Source organism: Balaenoptera borealis (genome assembly GCF_965194805.1).
Source record: "Balaenoptera borealis genome assembly, chromosome: 17".
Classification (NCBI taxonomy): Eukaryota; Metazoa; Chordata; class Mammalia; order Artiodactyla; family Balaenopteridae; genus Balaenoptera; species Balaenoptera borealis.
In genome coordinates, this window is record NC_138876.1 from 16,034,783 (window position 1) to 16,056,133 (window position 21,351).

General features: G+C 49.8%; 1 protein-coding gene across 2 annotated transcripts in view; it reads right to left on the reverse strand.

The window, feature by feature from the left end:
- Window positions 1-31: 31 nt before the first annotated feature.
- Window positions 32-21,351, reverse strand: part of FAM83A (family with sequence similarity 83 member A) — a gene marked incomplete at its 5' end in the record, with an annotated part of 34,406 nt that continues 13,086 nt past the window's right edge. For both annotated transcript variants that reach the window (XM_082363098.1, XM_082363097.1), the window contains one exon: window positions 32-13,760. In XM_082363098.1, coding sequence (XP_082219224.1) covers window positions 13,226-13,760 — 535 coding nt within the window. In that variant the 3' untranslated portion in view covers window positions 32-13,225. The remainder of the gene's footprint in view (window positions 13,761-21,351) is intronic.

Genomic DNA, 21,351 nt, shown 5'->3' on the forward strand with positions numbered 1-21,351 from the left:
ATTTTTGTCATTCACTTACGTGAGGCCTACTGCCCCTTTAGAAGATAATCTGTTGGGAAAGTGTATAAAAGAGACTTACAGATTTTATTGTCTTTTAAAACAGTTATTGTATTATAATCAGCGATGTAAGTATCTACGTTGTTTAGGTGAATTCATCAGGAATGACCAAGAATGCTGCAGTGTGATGGTAAACCATTTCCAGGAAGGGTGTGTCGAGGTCTGCGAAGGCTCTGAGACTTGACCACACCTGTCAGCCCACGCATTAACCTGCCAGTGTCATAGGTGCTGCAGGAGACTTGATTACTTGTGGCCCAGGGAACAGGATAAGCTTCAGCATATTTGTATCAGTTCCTTTGCCTCCAAGTCCCAGGGCAGGTGACACATATGAGCCCAAACGAAAGAGTGTACGTGCAGTGGGGTGCGTTATAGGAGAGGAACCCTGAGCTTAGGAGATGCAGATCCTTTATAATGAACAGTAAGCAGGCCTGCCCTGTGCTCCAGGGGAGAACACTCTCTCTTTTTTAAGGCTGTTTGCTTTGCAAGCATCGTTGAGAAGATAGTCTGGAATGAAGGGCTGTAAGTGCCTTCCTTGCTCACAAGATGTACAGAAACACGAGACCCATGGAGCTCTGTCTCAGGTGATTATCCTCTCCTTTTAGCCACACAGATTATAATCAGTATAACATCATCTTCAAATGCAAAAGGCTTACTTGAATTATCCGGGTGGAAGAGCTCCCTTATGAGAAGTGAAATTTAGTAATAGACCAAAAACTTCGTCAGGTGTTGTCCCACATAGCTTTTTTTTCCCCCCATGGTTAATATTTTATTTTCTTTAAAAATGTTTATGCCTTTGTAAATTATTATAATTACATTTCAATGTTATATTCTTTTTTTTAACATCTTTATTGGAGTATAATTGCTTTACAGTGGTGTGTTAGTTTCTGCTTTATAACAAACTGAATCAGCTATACATATACATATATCCCCATATCTCCTCCCTCTTGCGTCTCCCTCCCACCCTCCCTATCCCACCCCTCTAGGTGGTTATAGAGCACCGAGCTGATCTCCCTGTGCTATGTGGCTGCTTCCCACTAGCTATCTGTTTTACATTTGGTAGTGTATGTATGTCCATGCCACTCTCCCACTTTGTCACAGCTTACCCTTCCCCCTCCCAGTATCCTCAAGTCCATTCTCTTGTAGGTCTGTGTCTTTATTCCTGTCTTGCCTCTAGGTTCTTCATGACTTTTTTTTTAGATTCCATATATATGTGTTAGCATACGGTATTTGTTTTTCTCTTTCTGACTTCACTCTGTATGACAGAGTCTAGGTCCATCCACCTCACTACAAATAACTCAATTTCGTTTCTTTTTATGGCTGAGTAATATTCCATCGTATATATGTGCCACATCTTTATCCATTCATCTGTCGATGGACACTTAGGTTGCTTCCATGTCCTGGCTATTGTAAATAGAGCTGCAGTGAACATTGTAGTACATGACTCTTTTTGAATTATGGTTTTCTCAGGGTATATGCCCGGTAGTCCCACACAGCTTTTAATTTTTTTTTTCTCAGTAGAGGGAAGAAAATTCCAACCCTGGGCAAAAAGGTGAAGTCATCAGGATTTCCCATCCACTTCACCAGCTCGTTTCTCCCTTTCCCAGGCCCCTTCCCAAAACAGACAAAGGTCTGGTTTTGTTTATAGTTTGAGACTTTTAGTATGAGTGAGAACATGACTAGCAATTGCAGGTTTAGTCATTTATCTCTAATGTGAAACAAAAGACTTTGTATATTTAACAGGCATTTCAGTTTTTAGGAACCATTAAAAAGTATGGAAACCCCTTCACCGCTCCCCACTGCCCCCCATCCCTTCATTGAGTCATTAATAATCACTTACTGGGTCCTGTTAGGGGACAGGCATTGTGTGGTTGCCATGGAGACACTGGTTACTGTGGAGTTTATGGTCTAGTTGTGGGTGGCCTGCAGGATAGAGCCCACAGGGACCGTGGTTGCCAAGCCCCTCACGACACAGCCTTTGGCTCCCAGGGGCTTCTCGTCTTTGTCTTTCCCCACTCCCAACCTTTGAATGTGCCCTATTTGTCACCTTTAGGCTTTCAGGCCAGCAACTCAGCCTGTAACCTCTCCCCACCCACTGCCCTCATGTGGCTAATTCGTATTCGGCTCACAGGTCTCCACCTGGTTTCAGCTTCCAGAAATCTTGATCCCCAAGTGGTGGTAGGTTTCGCGCTGTGTTCCTTCCCTGCTCTTTGACCCCTGTATTGGCCCTTATTATGCTGTCTTGTCATAGCCTGTTTGTTTTCCATGAGACGCTTTAAACTTTGTAAACTCAGGGACTAGGACTGTCTTGTTCATATTTGTATCCCGAGGGCGGAACACCTGGCATCTGGCCAAATGTTTGTGGAGCAGAATCACTGAATTAATTGGCCAGCGTCTTTGTTTGCACAAAAGGTTAATGCCCCAAAGGTCTGACAGTGCTGAGGCAGTCCACTCAGAAACGTTGCCCATTTCTCTTTCTGTAGCTGAAACCCCTTCCTCCCGTTCATCTAGGCCTCCTGGATATGCCCTTTTCTCTCTTAGCTTCTCTAGGTTTCCCGTCTAATCCTAGTGCCCTTCTAACTTTGCCCAGACTTTTAGCTTGCAGCCCCTTGGCTTTCCTCCCAGACCCACTATCAATGCTGTCGTGCACCGCTGAGTGGTCCCCGTGGATCTGCCCACACCCTCACTCCCGCCCCACCTCACTCTCCTGGCAGCAGCGCGTCTACCCACCTGAGAACCCAGCCTCCTGTACCTCGATACCCCAGCTGTAACGCAGGGCAGGAAAGGGCAACCCAGGAAGAATGGGCATCTCTGGGTGTCATCACACACAAGTCATCTTGATCATTTCCAGCACAGATGGTGAAGGTAATTAACTGAGCAATGATTATGGTAAAGAAGTCTTGAGCCTGCCTCGTAACCCCACCCTCTTGTTGATGAATGAATCACTCAGAAGGTGAGCAAATGTGAAGCACAGAGATGTCTGTCTGCCCTCCAGTAGGTGGGGTGGGACCCAAGGGCAATTCTTGCCTCTCGTGACTCAAAAGGCCTGTCTTCAGTGTTTTCTCCCAAGGGGGGGTGGCCATGCCCAGAATTTGAGCTGGTGAGAGTCCTTTGTCTTTTATATTCTTACACCCCTGCAATCTTATACTATAGCCAAAGAGATCTTATACAAATAAAGATTGCTCTCAGAGTCCTTCAGTGATTTCCCCGAGGCCTGGGAGGCCCCGTGTGGTCTGGCCCCGGCCCACTTCACCCCAGCTCACTCTGGTTTCTTCTCATGTCTTTGAACTCGGCAAGTGTCCTCCCACCCAAGCCCTATGCCCATCCAGTTACCTTTACTTGGAACACTCCTCCCTGTGGTCCCTCAACCCTGCCATAAACTTGCCCTTCCTACAGATCCCAGCTCAAAGGTCACTCTCAGACAAGGTGATTCTGAGTCCAGACTTGCTCAGGTCCCCCCTTTAAATGTCAGAGCGCCTGCTTTTTTATTCCCCCCGCAAGGTGCTTAATGGAATCGTAATTGAATATTCTTTGTATGAATCCTCCTCGCTAGCTCATAAGCTCCGGGACTGTGTCTCTGGTTTGCCCCTTCATGGCGGAGCTCAGCTTCCTGGACATGCCGTGACTTCTGCCCAGTGCTGCTTTCCTGGAGCCCCAGGCACTTGAAGAGACAGCCTGAAGCCCGCTGAGCCAACAGCCAGTGCCTACAGAGCTCCACTGCCAGCGCCACAGGTGCCCCCCCCCTCCCCCGCCTGTGAGGTACCACATTCAACAAAGATGTGCTTCATTTTGGGAAAACCTAGGGTAGAAATCTCTCTGAAACAAATCCAAGGCCGCTGTTTATAAAAATGATTATTTTAAATAGCAGCTTTCTAGTGCTTTTGAAATTTCGTCTATAAAAGTAGTTTATACACGACTTTCCAAGGTCTTAATCATGAAAACAAACAAGCAAACAAAAACCAGAGAGGATTATACAAAAGAATCCAAAGCTTGAGAAACAGTGGTCCTGATGAGGGGCAGCCTAGGGCTGCTCCAGTCCTGTCTTTGTGATCGAAGTGTGTCCACCAGGTGACTTTGCTAATGAGGTCAGAGAAAAAGGACAGGCATTTGTCTGCTTGGGGCTCACTGTTCCTTATCTTTTCCTCCTTCCTCGGTACAGAATGACTTGGTCACCTAAAACTTTGATGTTGTGTCTGCTCAGCCCTTGAGCTGACGACCACCCTGCCCCCCATCTCTGGGAACCTGGCAGCCATATTTGTCTTCACTGACCCTAATGATGGGAGAGAGGAAGCAGGGTTTACCTGACCTAAGCTGAGCCAATCAGAATCTCCCCTAGAGATGTAGAAATGAGTCTTCTCGTGTCTGAAACTGGGTCAAAACCGGGGCATGGCTGTGTTTGCCAAATGGACTGGGGGATAGAGCAGGTCTGCAGAAAGAGAATGAAAGAGATGCCCAGAAAGGGGCAGAGGGACAGTCTCTGCTCTGCTGCCTCCTGATTCCAGGTCCTTCCTGTTCTCTAGGCCCAGCTACAGTCTTGGCTGAGACCTCCACGAAACACCTGGAGTGAGGTAGGCAGAATAATGACTCCCGAAGCTGTCCTGATCCCCCAGGGTGTCCTAACCTGTGAATATGTTAGGTTACAATGCAAAGGGGAGTTAAGGTTGCTTATCAACTGACCTTAAAATAGAGAGTATTATCCAGGTGAGCCCAGTGTAGTCACTGAGATCTTAGCAAATGGAAGATGGAGTGTATTAGGACTTGCCAGAGAAACAGACCCAATAGGTCTGATACAGATATATGTGAGAGGAGATTTTGTATAGGAATTAGCTCAAGTGGTTATGGAGGCCAAGAAGTCCCACCAGCTGTCTTCTGCAAGCTGGAGAACGGGGAAAACCAATGATACCATTCAGTTGAAGTCTGAAGGCCTGAAAATCAGGGGGCTGATGGTATAAGTCTTGATCTGAGTCCAAAAGCCCGAGAACCAGGAGTGCCGATGTCCAAGGGCAGAAGGTAGATGTCCCAGCTCAAGCAGAGAGCGCAAATTCATCCTTCCTCTGCCTTTTTGTTCCATTCAAACCTTTGACAAATGGATGATTCCCACCTGCACTGGGGAGGGTGATCTTACTTAATTCACCAGCTCAAATGCTAATCTCCTTCAGAAACAGTCTCAAGACACACCCAAAATAATGTTTTACCAGTTATCTGGGCATCCCTCAGCCAGTCAAGTTGACATAAAATTAACCATCACACGGAGGCAGAAGGAGTGGGTCAGGGTCAGAGAGATGCTGTGCGGCTGGCTTTGAAGATGGAGGAAGAGGCCATGGGCCAAGGAGTGCAGGCGGCCTGTAGAAGTTAGAAAAGGCAAGGAAACAGATTCTCTCCTAGGGTGTCCAGGGGGGAACACAGCCCTGCTGACACCTTGATTTTAGTCCAGTGAAACCAATGTGGGAATTCTGAACTAGAAACTATAAGGTGATACATTTGTGTTGTTTTATGCCATGATGTTTGTGGTCATTTGTTATAGCCGCCATTGGAAACCAATATACAAAGTAACCTACCCATAAATTAAGATTGCTTGAGCTAGTTTCAGTATCTGCTACTTGCAACCAAAGAATCCTGGTATGGACCACTTGGGTCCTTTCAATCTTGGTTTTAGAATAAGACATTGTGTCTCAGAAGGCTATTTCTTTTTTAAATGACATTCTTTTGTAAAACCTTGATACAGCATCGTTGTAGGAGATATCAAAGATAAGACACAACACCTATTTTTTTTTTTTTTTAGAATTTATTTTAGGCATCACCTTTCTCCAGAATACTTCCTGTCTCTCTAAGTCTCAGCTTGGATCCCTTTCTACGTGCCCCCTTAGTACCCTGTGCTTACCTGTGACATTCCACCTGTGACACGTTTAACTTTTCTGTCCTTTTCATTAGGTAGTGTGCTACATGAGGATAGTGACAATGTCTCCTTTATCTCTGAATCAGCAAACATAGCCCTTGATACATAATCAACCCAGGGCAAAAGCTGAATGATTTTACTGACAGTAAGGCAATCTCTATAGAAGCTGGAGGGAGATGAGACTTTGAATGGAATCCCTAGGGAGAAAGACCACAGAATTGCTTTATCCTAAACAAAAGGTGCAAAAGTTTTCCTACTCAGGTGTGATCCACAGGTGAGAGAGAGATTGTAAGTAAAGAGTCTAAGCTTTGCTATGAACAAAGACTGCTAGGTGTGCTAGAGAACAGTAAGGTTGACAGAGAACCAAGGACTTAAGGTCGTTTCTCATGCTTTGCATGGCTAAAGGGGATCAGTTTTCTCCTAGTAACTGAGGTTTTTTTGGTTTTGTTTTTTTAAAAAAACAAAGTTTCAGAATATCATTGATCTGTTCTTATAACTGGTGTTAGTCTTCAGAATTGGAATGACTTGAATCAAATGGTAAGGACTTCATTTCTGATTTCATTAGTAATTACCAGGAATTCATAATTCTGTCTCTGGCAAGTCATCTAATAGAGCCCAAGTTTGTGGAAGGGCCTTGGCTTGGTATCATGGACTGAAAAAGCTTGAGAAACTCATCTTTTTTTTTTTTTAATTTAATTTATTTTTTTATACAGCAGGTTCTTATTAGTTATCCATTTTATGCATATTGGACAACACCTATTTTCAAGGAGCTTCCATCTCTAGTAGGCGTAATAGGACATCCACATAAGTGGCAAATAAGGGTCAGGAGGGAGGACTTGACAGCGCAGGAGTGCAGAGGAAGGGGGTTTTCATGAAGGTGGTAACATCTGAGCTGGACCTGCTGAGGGGGATGGTTTGTAGCAGACTCGGCAGAGAATGGAAGGCAGGCCTGCGAGGTTTCGCAGTCGAGGGATGAGAGCAGCCAAGGCCTGGAGGACATGAAGGCTGTTCATCCAGGTTAGCGGGTGTGAAGTGATGTGGTGGGTAATGAGGCTGGGCAGGTAAACCAGCATCAAATTCTGGATGATCTTGAGTGCCTGGTAGGGAACTTGACTTGGCGTGGGATATACTGAGCTATGAAAAGTCTCTGAGCCCCGGAATGGATGGTTTAGGGTTGTGCTTTAAGCTGATAATGCTGGTTTCACTTCCTGCGTGTTAAACAACCTTTCAGCTTTGTGCAATATGTGTTTTCTGGGTCTAGGAGATAACGAGCACTAACGTGGAGGGTGGAGGTGAACTCAAGTCACCGAGATGTCCCAACGCTTTGGGGAATTCACACTGTTGCAGAGTTTGTTACCCTGAAGGGCTTTCCCACCTAGAAAAGGCCAAACTCTTGACAGCTTTGCCCACTGCCCCTCCTGCCTTGTGCGCAGGTGAGTCCTCCTCACTTTCAGGTCTCAGCTCCGTCTCTCCTTCGCCCTCATTCGCTTGTAGACCCAGCAAACCACCGATCAGGGAACTGCAAACGCTGGAGGCAGGGAGGCTCTTGGCACCATCACATAAGCCCTCTGGGAGCTGGGACACCGCTGTTTCCACCCACGCGGGCTGCCCAGCCCCTGGCATACTGGGGGACAGGGTGGGGGGGCAAGTGTGTGGTTAAATACATGAATTCAGGCCCTTTGGGAATGGAAGCCAGGGCTGGCCTCCAAGGACGGGGGATAGAATCATTCAGCCAGGGGACTCTGCGCTGGATGCTGCTTCATACCGTGCCCACAGGGAGGGCTCCCAGAGCAGCAGTGCTCGCGCGCCTCTCACAGGAGCTGCGCTGGGAGGACAGCACAACTGTGGGCGTTGGGGGGAAAAATCGGGGAGCCGGCCCTGGGGCCTTTCCACTTTAGGGCCACCATTCTCGAAGAACGGCCGGCCACCAGAAGCAAGCACTGGCTCTGCTGGTAGAGGGGAGCAGTTTGTATCGAGAAGGGCCATCTCCGGAGGCCCAGCTGAGGTGACGCAGGTGTCTGCTGTCCTGCAGCGGGGCCGGGGAGTGTGCGGGGGCGGAGAGCGAGCAGCTGCAGGTGGGTGTACAGAGCCGGGGCTCCTCTGGCCACGTGGGCCGACGTGGGAGGCCTGCCTCTTATGCCTGCATTGTGTTCCCCTAAAAGGCATACGTTGAAGCCCTAACCCAGTACCTCAGAATATGACCGTATTAGGAGATAAGACCTTTAAGCTCCTGGCACCAAAATCTGTATTAGTCAGGAATCTCCAGAGAAACAGAACCAATAGGATGTGTGTATCTACAGCTGTATCTGTATCTGCATCTCTGTATCTATATTATCTGTTTATATCTATAGCTACTTATGTACAGAGAGATTTATTATGAGGAATTGGCTCACACGGTTATGGAAGCTGACAAGTTCCAAGACCTACAGGTTGAGTCGGCAAGTTGGAGACCCAGGAGAGCCAGTGGTCTAGTTACAAAGACCAGCAGGTTCAAGCCCCAGGAAGAGCCAGTGTTTCAGTTTGAGTCTGATGGCAGGAAAAACCTATGTCCCAGTTCAGAGGCAGTCAGGCAGGAGGAATTCTCTTTTACCTGGGGGAGAGTAAGCCTTTTTGTTGTATTCAGGTCTTCAGCTGATTGGGGAGGCCTACCCACATTAACAAGGGCAATCTGCTTTACTTACACTACCATTTTAAATGTTTATCTCATCCAAAAACACCCGCACAGAAACACCCAGAATAATGTTCAGCCAAATACATGGGCACCCCATGGTCCAGTCAAGTTGACACATAAAATAAACCATCAAAAGTCCATAGTTTGTCAGCTTCATCTCCTTAAGTTCGTAATCCAATTTGACTGGTGTCCTTATAAGGAAAAGAAATTTGGACACACAAAAAAAGACACTAGGGATGCATATGGACAGAGGAAAGACAACGTAAGCACACAGCAAGAGGATGACCATCTGCAAGCCAAGGAGAGAGGCCTCAGGAGAAGCCAATCCTGCTGACACCTTGGTCTTGGACTTCCAGCCTCCAGAACTGTGAGAAACGTCTGTGGTTTATAAGCCACCCAGTCTTTGGTATTTTGTTATAGCAGCCCAAATGGACAGGTCCTCACCATTTCTGAAAAGTCAGGGGAGAGGCCTGGCTTGTGCTCTTCAAGATCACAGGGAAAATGAGGTTCAGAGAGCTTGGGGGTTCCTCGTTAGCAAACATTTCAGTGGGTGCGTCTAGAAACTCTGTTCTCAGAGCCCAGCCCACCAGCCTAGAAGGTGTCTGTGTGAATTTGCCTGGTGCGGTGAGCAGGCAGTGGAGGAAGGTGGCCTTGGCAAGCACGCTTGTGAGCGCTGGATTCCAACCTCCCCTCACGTTTGACCTTGTGCACACACTGCAGCCTCATGCTGCGGCCACCTCCTCTGGGCCTCTCTGTCCACTCAGCCTGGCGCATCATCGCGTGGACACCCTCACTCACCACACCCTGCAGAGGAGTGAAGTATGGAGCCCCTGGGAGGCAGCATGTCTATCTCAGTGGATATGCAGTGAACAACCAGGAAAAAAGGTCGTTTATACTCGTACATGTGTCTGCAATATTTACATTCTCTGATGACAGTTTTTCTGACACAAATACGCTCTTCAGGAGGAAGCTGAGAAAGTGAGTGACAGTTTCTCTGTGTCCAACAGCTTTTTGGACCGAGTCCAGAAAATGAAGCACGTGAAGATGCTGAAGATGCGGCTGTGGCGCTTCTAGGCCAGGCCAGCAGGGCCAGCAGAGTAGAGGCAGGGAGCCCAGGTCAAGGTGAGGGGGAGCGCAGGTCATCCTGGGGTGTCTGAATGTTTGACCCCCTCAGGAGCAAAGCTCCTTGACCAGTCAGTTAGCAACCATTGTGTGCGGGACCATCCATGGGGGGCCTGCAGAGATGCCCTCGGCCTCTTACCAGACAGATAGGGAGATAAGAGATCAGTGTCTGGTGAGGACCAAGTGAATGCCACAGATCATTTCTAGGAGAGGGAGGCCTGGGGGGAAGGGATGGTCATTCCAGTCAACACCCCAGTCCTGGCTGATAACCGTACAGGTGGGTAATAGGATCCCTGATCCCTGGTTGGGGACTGTGTTTCCACCGTGTCCCCCCCTGAACATGACCATCATACAATTTCTTTCATTCTCTCACGTTCTTTTATTTTTTGGCTGCGCCTCACGCAGCTTGTGGGATCTTAGTTCCCCATCCAGGGATCGAACCCGGGCCCTCGGCAGTGAGACCGCGGAGTCCTCACCACTGGACCACCAGGGAATTCGCATTCTCTCGTGTTTTTCACGGTGGTGGTTCTCATGGGTGCCGCCCCCAGCTGACTCTGGCGTTCTCCAGGACAGATGCGAGGCTGGGTCTCTTTGCCTGTTGCTGAAATCTGTTTGGCACACGGTGGGCACTCCACTGCTGTCACTGAATTTCACACTGTAGGAGAGACTCTGTACGTCTCAGGACGGCCCCCAGCAAGCAGGCCTGCCAAGGCAGGTGCAGGTGTGAGTCCCGCCTGGAGCAGAATTAAAGCTGGGGCAAAACTGGGTTTGGGAGGATTGGAAACTTGGATAAGGACTTGGCTTTGGCTTTCAAGCACTGCCTTGCCAGGTGTGTAAAAGCCACGTAGTCCCCTGGTGGAAATGGTGTTTTGGGACAAGAGCCCAAGGCTGGGGGCCCTGGAGAGTCCAGTCCCACAAAGGAACGGCCCAGCCTCACATCAGTGGGTCCCGAGATTTTCTCAGTGAGGCTAGGCTGGATCATGGTGCAGTAAGAAACAGCAAAAGTTTATTTCTTGCTCATACCACTTAGCCAGTGCAGGTCAGTGCGGTAAGCATGTCCTGTTCTTTGTAGGCTCTTAGAAACCTGGGCTGGTGAAAGGGGCTCCATCTTGAGGTAAGGCCATCTGCACCCAAGTGCTTAAAAGCCTGGAAGCAGTCCTCAACACTTCCGCTCGCATTCCACTGGCCAAAGCAACCCACACCTAACTTCCCAGCCGGCTGGGATCACGAGGAAGTGACAAGGTGCTCAGAGGAGGAAAAACAATACTCACAAACCCCTAAGACGACTGCAGAGGGGAAACTGGCCGGTGGAGGAGGAGGGCTTGTTCTGGCTGCAGGCCCCCCTGTCCACCCAGACTGAGCCGGACGCAGGGGCAGAGCCCGTCTGTGGAGCTCTTGGCACCCCAGCAAGCTTTACCTTCCCAAAGCTTTCTCGTCAGGCTGTGAAATCAAGCTTAGGACACTCCACAGCCCTGGTCATTCTAACATCATGACAGCGGTCATCAGGACTGGGGCTTAAAAAACCTTCAGGAGGGGCTTCCCTGGGGCGCAGTGGTTAAGAATCCGCCTGCCAATGCAGGGGACACGGGTTCGAGCCCTGGTCCGGGACGATCCCACATGCCGCGGAGCAACTAAGCCCATGCGCCACAACTACTGAAGCCTGCGCTCTAGAGCCCGCGAGCCACAACTACTGAAGCCAACGTGCCACAGCTACTGAAGCCCGCGCGCCTAGAGCCCGTGCTCCACAACAAGAGAAGCCACCGTAATGAGAAGCCTGCGCACCGCAACGAAGAGTAGCCCCTGCTCGCCGCAACTAGAGAAAGCCCACGTGCAGCGACAAAGACCCAACGCAGCCAAAAATAAATAAATAAATAAATAAATAAATTTATTAAAAAAAAAAAAAACCTTCAGCAACCAAAGGGCTTTTGTTGTTATTGTTGGATTTTCAGGAACTAAGGAAGAAAAAGGTGAAGTGAGGACAGAAATACAGTTTAAAACAAAAGCAAAGATGCCTCTGCCTCTGCCAGGAGTGTTGGACAAGCACAGACAGGGCTGGGCTGCAGGGAGATGCCCCCTGCAGAGCGCCACTCGGGATGCCGTGTGCGTCAGGAGTCAGAGGCCACCAGGAGGAGGGATTGGCCTCCCAGCCTCTGCAGCAAAGGCAAAGCTTCTGAGCCGGAGAAGGGCAACAGGAAGACATTTGCTGAGACGACTTGGTGGCGGGGGAGGACATGGAAACCCCAAGACGTGTGTGGGGCTTTTGCCCCTGCTTCTCTTGGACTGAAACAGCCCGGGTCGCATCCCTCCCCCCAGCCATACAGCCTTGTTCCTTAGGTCTTGGGTTACCTGTCACTTCTCTGGGAAGTGTCCTCTGGCCTCCCCAAAATGGGCTGGCTGGCCCTCCTTTGTGCTCCCTAAGCATCCTGTGTTCTTCTTTCTACCCCAGCAAGGCTGTGCCCTCAGGATCTATTACCACCCCAGGAACAACCAGGATGTGCTGTGACTCTGAGAAGGAAAGAATGATGGGACTGGGTGCTGGTGAGGGTGACAGCCCAGCATTCCTGCTGCAGGACGTCAACAAGCCAGGTAGAGGGGCCTGGATCTGGAGGTAGCTGACTACATCTAGGGGCTGCAAGGTCAATGCGGGGTCCTCATTGGTTGCTCAAGGCTGCCTGAAGCACCACTGCAGGGCCATTCCCAGATCTGACAACTCAAGCCCCTGGGATCCAGCCCAGACTCCAGGGACCTCCAGGCCAGCCCAAGGCTCTTCAGAGCAAAAACCTGAGCTGCCAAACTGCCTTGTCCATCTCCATCCCCTAGATGCCTTGGTTTGCTCCACCCTTGGTGGCCACACTTTCAATCAGCCACACACAACTTACAGTGGCAGGTTCTGGGGCCTCATCCCTAATTCATCGGGCCAGGGATACTCTAGTATTATGCTCTGCAAGGGAGGAGGAGTTTCCCTCCCCTCCCAGAAACATCTAGAATGTCCCCATACTTTCTCCTGAATCTGTCCAGAATCTCTGGGGAGCGGACCATCCCTGGGCACTGGGACACACAGGAGTACCTTGGTCACACCCACCCCCTGCCTCTCAGGCCTCAGTTTACCCATATGTAAAACTTGGGCTGCATCAGCCACTTGTCACATTACAGAGATTCGGAAAATGTTAATATGAAAGCACTGGCTGCTCTTTGGAGAATGGGGCTCTATTTTCATGATTTTGTTCTCTAGCTCCCTGCCCCCCACCTCCCTGGAAACTTCTGGAATGTGCTGCATAGGCCGTACTAGAGAGGGGAACCAAGGGAAGTGTGGGGGTCAGCAAACGAACGGTCTGAGGCCTGGGAACATTCAAACACAGGCAACGGTTTCTTCCAAGTGCCTTTAGTTCGAAGGGCCACTGGTTAAAGTGGGGTCCTTGAGCCAGAAAATCCAGGAATGCCCAGCTTTGGCCCTGGGGAGGTGAGCTGGAGGAAGGGACCCTTCAGAAATTCAGGAAGGCCTGTGGAAAGGGCCTCCGGGTGTGGGCCACCCTGGGCACCAGGCCAAGCTGCTCGACCTGCAGCCGCAGAGGCCTGTAGCCGTTGAGGTTGCTGTAGGGAACAGACAGGCCATCATGGGGCCTCGGGGAGAAGTGGGCCTGTGAGGTCAGGGCCCCCCAGGGGCCGTGATAGGGCTGGAACCTGGGGGCCAGAGGTGGGTTTGGGGCCAGGGGGCTGCCGGGCCCCGAGGACGTGGACAGACTCCGGTTCTGGGGGTTGCTGCCTGTCGACAGGCTGCTGAAGGGGTTGGAGGACGCGCGGTCGCTGGTGGAGTGGCTGCTGCCGCTGAGGCGGCCGGCTCGGGGGCTGGGGGCCACTCTGGGCTGGAGGGGGGCGGCCAGCCCGGGCGACTTGAGGCCCATCACGGGCTTGGAGGAGGCGTAGAGGTGGCGGAACTCCTCGTCAAACAGCCCCACCGCCTGGCCCGTGAACTTGGAGAGGATGTTCCTGTGCACGTGTCCACAGAGCCAGGTGAAGCTGGAGGCGAGAGGAGAGAGTGAGCGGCGGGGATGGGGGGGCCTCGGGCACCCTGCTCCCGCAGGGTCACGAACGCGTGCCCACCGCTCCTCCGCGCCGGCTCCTTCCACCCGGGCCAGAACGCCGGTTATCCCCTCCCACAGATGGGAGAACTGAAGCTCAGAGACCAGCAAAGGTTTGCAGGGGAGTAGTTAAGATGCAGAGTGAATCCGGGCCTCCGGTCAGTGTTCCCTCCCGGTGCTCAGATTATGGCCCTTAGAAGATCCCTGTGGAGGCACAAAGGGGCCGAGTGCCAGTGTCCCCAGTTCTGTGCTGACGTGAGTCACCCAGCTGCTGGGGCCTTAGTGGCTCCACCTGTGACAGGTGTGACACCTGCCTCTTCTAACCAAATAGCTTAGCAGTCTGGGGCTGCTCCTTGGAAGGAAGGGCTGTATTTCCATGAAAAGCTAAAGGGTGTAGCCCAGTTTTCAGGCAAATGGGCCGGGAGGGGTGCGAGTGGGAGGGAGAGTCCTATGCTCTTTGGGGATGGAAAGGAGAACACAGGGTGAGCCCACAGGAGGAAAGATGCCACATCAGTGGGCTTGCCCAGACACCCACGGGAGGCCGCCTTTAAGCAGAGGCCTTGGCCTTCCCTCTATTTACACGTTTTATATGGAAACAAAATGTTCAAGGCATTTGTGTGTTACGTTTTATGATTCCCTAATTTAAACAGATTCCTTTCTATCTCTGATGGAAAATTCCCCTCATCACCCTACTCCAAGCAAAAAAGCCTGGTGGCAGCACAGAAGACCCACCAGGAACGTCATTTTAGAGATTCCTGGGTCTCTAATCCTGTGGACCTAGGCGTGGGGAGCAATGGGGACAGCATGGTCAGAGGGGGACAGGGTCACTGTGGGGGACAGAAAGGACCCAACCAAGAGTCTCAGCCTCCAGCCCCCAGCCGGCATGTCTTGCCACCAGAAGGCGGGCCCAGCTTCTGGAGTCCCCTGCCCTGTGAGGCAGGGCAGGGCCCACGCAAGGCTGGAGCGATCCTGGGAAGAACAGCGAGGCTTTGTTTAAACCTCACCTCCTGCCCAGGAGCCACCCACGCACCCGAGAGAGGTGAGCAGCTCATGCCGTGCCTCTGGCCAACCAGGTGACGGGGAAGGCAGCAAACTCTGGGACAGCCGGACTCTTGGCTACACGAAGAAATCAGTCGCCCTGTGTTCTTTGGAATCAGGCTAGATTAGAACAAGCAACTGCATGCTTTCTTAACAAAGCAGGTCTAGGGGACTTCTCTGGCGGTCCAGTGGTTGAGACGCTCCGCACTTCCACTCCAGGGGTCACGGGTTCGATCCTTGGTCAGGGAACTAAGATCCTTCCCGCCACATCCCCCCCCCCCACCAAAAAAAAAAAAAGGCAGGTCCAAAGGTGCCCGGGCAGCTTTTCAGGTCTCCATGCACCCTCTGTGCCCCTGTGTCCCTTGTGTATCCCTGCACCACCTGAGTGCCACCCCCCTCACCCTGCTCACTGCTCAGGGGTGTCCCTCCTTTACACCCCACATGTCCATTCATCCTGTGCTCTAGCTTTTACACTTTCTTTCATCACCACCCATGGTAAGAATTACATTTTATTTTTATTGCTTTTTTGGCCCTTAAGTACAGAGAATTGATTTAATCATAATTTTTGGCTCAAGACCCACTCTCATCATTGATCTGTTAATGACCCATTTACATTTATGCAGCTTTATTTTATTTTTTGGCCACGCCAGGCGGCTTGTGGGATCTTAGTTCCCTGACCAGGGATTGAACCCGGGCTCTTGGCAGTGAAAGTGCAGAGTCCTAACCACTGGACCGCCAGGGAAATCCCTTTACTTAGTTATTTTAAATAATCTAATAAGCACCTATGAACCCATCACCTAAAATAAAAAGCTAGCATTTTGACAATAACCAGCATCTAAGCACATGGTCCCTCCTAGGAACCCATTCAGTTTCCCCAAAATAGAGGAAATCATCACCCAGAATCCTGTGTCATGGTTCCCATACTTTCCTTTTTCTATAGTAAAAAAAAGTTTTCTGTATTCTTGAAAGTACCGTCAGCCCTCCGTATACTCGAGTTCTGCATCCGACGATTCAGCCACAGATGGAAAATATTCAGAAAAAATTTTTCCAGAAAGTTTCAAAAGGCAAGACTTGAATTTGCCCCATTGGCAACTATTTACATAGTATTTACATTGTATTAGGTATTATAAGTAATCTAGAGATGATTTAAAGTATTCAGGAGGATATGGGTAAGTTATATGCAAATACTACACCATTTTGTATAAGGCACTTGAGCATCCTCAGATTTTGGTATCTGTGGGGATGCTAGAACCAATCCCCCACAGATGCGGAGGAACAACTGTAAATATTTCTATTTTAGTTGTTTTTAACATATATCTTTGGGGATTAATCTTTGGGGATTTTTTTTTCACTTAAATATTGCAGTTTATCCATGTTATCTCTTGTTGCTGTACTTCACTTGTCTTTGACTGTTGTATGATATTCCACTGGGGGCTATATCATGGTGTATTCATGCATTCTCTCATTGATAGGCATTTGGGTTGTTTCCATGGTTTTTCTGTTGTGACCAGTGCTGCAGTGAACACTCTTATACCTGTCTTCTACTGTCCTGTGGACCCGTTTCTCTTGGAAATACACCTAGGAGTGGAATTGCTGGATAAAGCTAGGTGAATGTTCAGCTTTAGAGAAAATGCCAAACTCTTTCCAAAGTCACTGTACCGATTTGCAATCCCATCAGCAGTGTAGAAATTTGTAAATGCACTATTTGTTTTGTCAGGCTTCTTACTGGCTGGCCAAAAAGTTTGTTCAGGTTTTTCTGTAAGATGCTATGGAAAAACCTAAATGAACTTTTTGGCCAACCCAATTTTTTTTTTTTTTTTTGCTGAATAGGTATAAAATGGTAACTCATTCTAGCCTTGATTTGCATTTTCCTGATCACTGAGGATGCTGAACATCTGTTCGTGTGTTTCCTCCCCGGTGAAACGCCTGCTCTCACCTCTCCCCCCTCGCCCACACTTCCATTGTGCTGTTTCTTTTGTGGTTTGTGGGAGTTCATTGTGATTCTTGACACTAATCTCGTCAGGGCATCATGAAAACCTGCACCCAGTTTGTAATCTGACTTTTCACATTCTTTGAGCTGTCTTTGAGGGAACCAGAGTTCTTAAGTGTAATACAGTCAGATTTAGCAATCATTTATAGTTAATGCTTTTTTGTGTTCTGTTTAACACAGAGGGGTGTCTATGTTAAGACACCTAATCCTCATCCTAAGGTCTAAAAAGACATTTGTCTATATTTTCTACTAAGAGTCTTAAAATTTGTTTTTGACATTTAAGTTCTTTTAATCTATTAGGTGATTTTGTGTGTGTGCACGCATGTGTGCGTGTGTATGTGTGAAGTAGAATCCAACTTTTCACATGGAGAATTTTTTTTTCTGGTTTCACCTTTCCCCACTGCTCTGACATGCCCTGTCATGTGGGAGTCTGTGTCTGGGCTTTCTCTTCTGTTCCATTTGTCACTTTGTGTGTGTCCTTCACCCAATGCCACATTGTCTTGGTTACTACAGCTCCATCTGGAAGGACAAGTCCGCCCTGCCTGTTCTTCTTCAGACTCATCTTGGCTATTCTTGGAGAAATACATTTTACTGATACACTGTAACCTACTCACATACACAGATACATACATAACCTCACAACAATCTCCAGAACGTCCTTTACCTCAGTGTGCTCTGATTCTTTTTGTTCTATCCTATTTCATTTTTGAAGAATTCTGGGGATCATCCACTAAATCAATTTCATAGACAGTGATGCACAGTTTCAAAAATTGTATTCCTCTAGCCATACTGGATGGCCAGGACCTAACATGAACATCCATTCATTCAACAAATATTTATGGTCATGTATAAACATACCGGCACTGTATTAACTGTACTTCCTGCCAGGAAGCAATAGAAAAGAAAAGAGACCCAGCTCAGGCCCCGACATCATCTTTCTTAAATCTTGGCTAAACAAGTTCACAGAAAAGGTCTCTAGGGAATGATCTGGAAGCTGCCTTCGGCAAGATGAGTTAGCAGGATAAAGACAACAGGATTGAGCTGTCCAGCGAAGGGAATAAACAGCAGCGAGTGTAAAGACCCTGAGGCATGAAAGACCTGGGAGGACGCCAGTGTGGCTGCAGCACAGAGGAGGGGAAGAAGAATCCTGCTAAGACAGCGGCCGTGGTAAGAAGGTGGATTTTTTTTTTTTTTTTCCCTAGGAGCAATGACATGCATTGAAGGATTTTAAGGATGGAAGTGATTTGATCTTGTTTGTGTTTAAAAATCTTTCTGTTCCTGGTAAAGCCCAGGGTGGCAGCAGGGGTCAGGGCAGGAGTGGACTCAGGAGCCGGTTGGAAGGCCATGCTGATACCACGCTGTTACTCATGCTGTTCCAGCTGCCTGATTTCGCACCCCGCCCCCGCCCCAATCTTCTTCATCCTCCAAGCGTCAGTCCAACCTCCTGGACCTGCCAGCAGAAGTGGGAGTTCCCTCCTGGCTGACCCCAGAGCACTTTCTTAGCTCATGCTGATCTTAGAGCACACACCCTACCACACCCTGTGGTCATTCATCTACATTTCTTGATGAGAGAGAGGAGTTCTGTGTCCCCAGCATGTGGCACAGCTCCTGTGCTGGGTAAGACCCTCAACAAGAGCTGAAATGTTGAAATGCACACCCTCCCCACTCCCACCCCCGCGGCTCAGCCAGAGAAGCGGACAGAGCCCTTCAGTTTGGGAGAACTGTGTGCAACCAGAGGGAAGGGCCCAAATATCTGAAGCCCAGAGACAGGTGTACTGAAAGGATGGGGTGAAGGCTTTTCTGATTGATTTTTTGTTTTTATTGGAAACAGCTCTAAGGGTCCCAGGGAAAAAGATCCTCTGAAAGGCTGGCAAACAGATCACCTTTGAATGTTGAGAGCAAAAACATTATAGTTGTCCTGCCCTCCCTCCAGAAGCTGGATTCTCCACAGGTTGCAGGAATGGCCCAGTATGTCTTCAAGCCCATGGCCACCCTCCTCCTGGTACCTCCCATATCAAGCTCAGCCTGGCCTCAGCAGGCGCTAGAGAGCTGGAGATCCTAGTCAAGGAAGCTGGTGACCCTGACCCAATCACCTACCCTCTCTGTGCCTCAGTTCCCATCTGTCAGTTAGAAGAATAATGCCTCCCTCAGAATGTCACGAGGATTAAGGGACTTCCCTGGTGGTCCAGCATTTCGGACTCTGCACTTCCGCTGCAGGGGGCATGGGTTTGATCCTGGTTGGGGAGCTAAGATCCCGCATGCCGTGTGGCAAGGCAAAAAAAAAAAAAAAAAAGTCACAAAGATTAAATCCTTACTAAAGGTCTGATCGCACCTGGCCCGGGGCCTGGCACAAAGCTCAGCAAGGTGGTTATGCTTCCTTCTGCCCCTTCCAGGGGCAACGCCACCCCTGCATGATGAGCTCAAAGGGCAAATACAAACGAAAACTGAGAGGCTTAGTTCTCCTTATTGAAAATAAGAGAAGAGGCTGCCCCCTCTTCATCTTCTTTCAGAATTTCTTTCTCTGTCCTTTTCAAATGTATGGAAATCTTCTTAATGGCTAAGTAAGCCACTTGCCAGTCGCACAACTGGTTGCTCAAAGATGGGGAAGGGGAAGTGACCGCTTAGTGGTGGAGGGGCTGTGGATATGCCATCCCCCCGTCTATGTATGCCGCTCTGACAGAAGATGTTACTTTGAGCTGAAGGAATTTGAGAAGCAGGTTCAGGAAGGACTCTCTGACCTCCCCCTTCTCCCTGACCTCCCCCTTCTCCCTGAAGCCAGTCACAAGGCCCTCATGTGAGAGATGCCCTCCCTGTACCCAGAGGAAAGGAGCATCCTTATCTCCAAGGGCAGGGGGACTCAGAGGGATCCGAATGGACCGGCCTTGCTCTGTTTCCCCCAGTAACTACCCTTAGCTCTTCCCTTTCGTCCTATCACGTTTTTCCATGACTGTCCATTCTTCATCCAACCTCATATAAAAACACTCAGGTTTAACCATTTCTTTGGGTCTTCATTTCCTTTTAAAGGCTCCTGTGTCACGTAAAACTTGTATTAAATAGATTTGTTTGCTTTTCTCCTGTTAATCTGTCTCTCACCAGTCCATTTTACAGGGCCCCAGCCAGAGAACCGAGAAGGGTATTAGGAAAAAGTGTTTCCTGGGACTTCCCTGGTGGTGCAGTGGTGGCCCGGGACCACTGCGCTTCCACTGCAGGGAGCACAGTTTCGATCCCTGGTCAGGGAACGAAGGTCCCACAAGCTGTGTAGCCGAAAAAAAAGTTTTTCCTCCCCGTCCAATGGGTGCGGGGTTTCTTTGGGGGGCAATGAAAGTGTTTTGGAACTAGATAGTGGTGATGGTTGCACACACTGTAAATGTACTACATGCCTCTGAATTGTACATTTTAAGTGGTTAATATATGTTACGTGAATTTCACCTAATAAAAAAGAGTGCGAGAATTCCTCTGCTTTGGTGGACCCCCTCCCTCCAGGCTTGGCTCCTGGGGTCTGGGGCAACTGCCCAGGCACAGACCTCACCCTTCGCCTCCAGGTGGTGAACTCGGTCTAGTGGTGCTTGGTCAAGGTCAGAGGTCAAGGTCGGAGGCGTGATGTAGGGTTTTAGGCTGAGCTCCCGCCCTGAGCTTTATTTGCTTGCTGCCCAGAGGCCTTTGTCCCTCTCGAGGGAAGGAATCAAAGGCTGATAAGGTGGCTTTGGCCACTTGGGGAGGGGAGCTCAGCCCCACCTCAGCCTCTTACAAACAACCGAGGGCTGGAGACAGGGCCTGAGAATCAGAAGCAGGGGGACTCCGTTTTCCACAGGTGCCCCCGGATGGAGCAGAGGATGAGGAGAGAGGCTGTGGGTGGAAACAGATGTGGGCTCAGTGACCCCCGGACGCTGGAGGTGTCCCCTCCGGCCTGCCTCGTCCCTGAGCCCCTTCCCTGCACACTAGTTGTAAAACCTCAGCTCTTTCCCTCACAGAGGGACAGTGCCTCCCAGCTTCCTTTACTGCAGCCTGTGAGGTGGACGCCACAGGCCCTTCGCACAGCTGAGGAGAACAGGCTCAGGAAGAGGTGGAGATGCGGAGCCAGAGAGGGGCACCCTGGCGCCGTCCCAGGCCCCCTTCCCTCCCCTGGGTTTGTTATCGGTTACCCGCCTAGTTTGAGTGGAGCTGCAGGAGGGAGTCCCATCCTGTTCCACGCCTGCAGCAGGCCTGGTCTGTATCTGCTAGGTCTCTACATAGCTGGTGAGTGAATGAAGGAACAGAGAGGTGCAGTGACTTGCCCGAGGTCACCCAGCCAGGAAGCTGCAGAGCTGGGAACTGAACTTAGCTCATCTGGCTTCTAGGCTGGGCTGCTGCCACTTCTGGTCCCTAGCACCAGCCTGAGGTCCCATTAAATTTGGAGACACTTCTGACAGGGAAGTGGAGGAGGGGCCAGGAAGCTGGTGGTCAGGGGCCACAGAGGGTGACGCTTGTAATCTTATCTAGGACATGGTGACAGCTCAGCAAG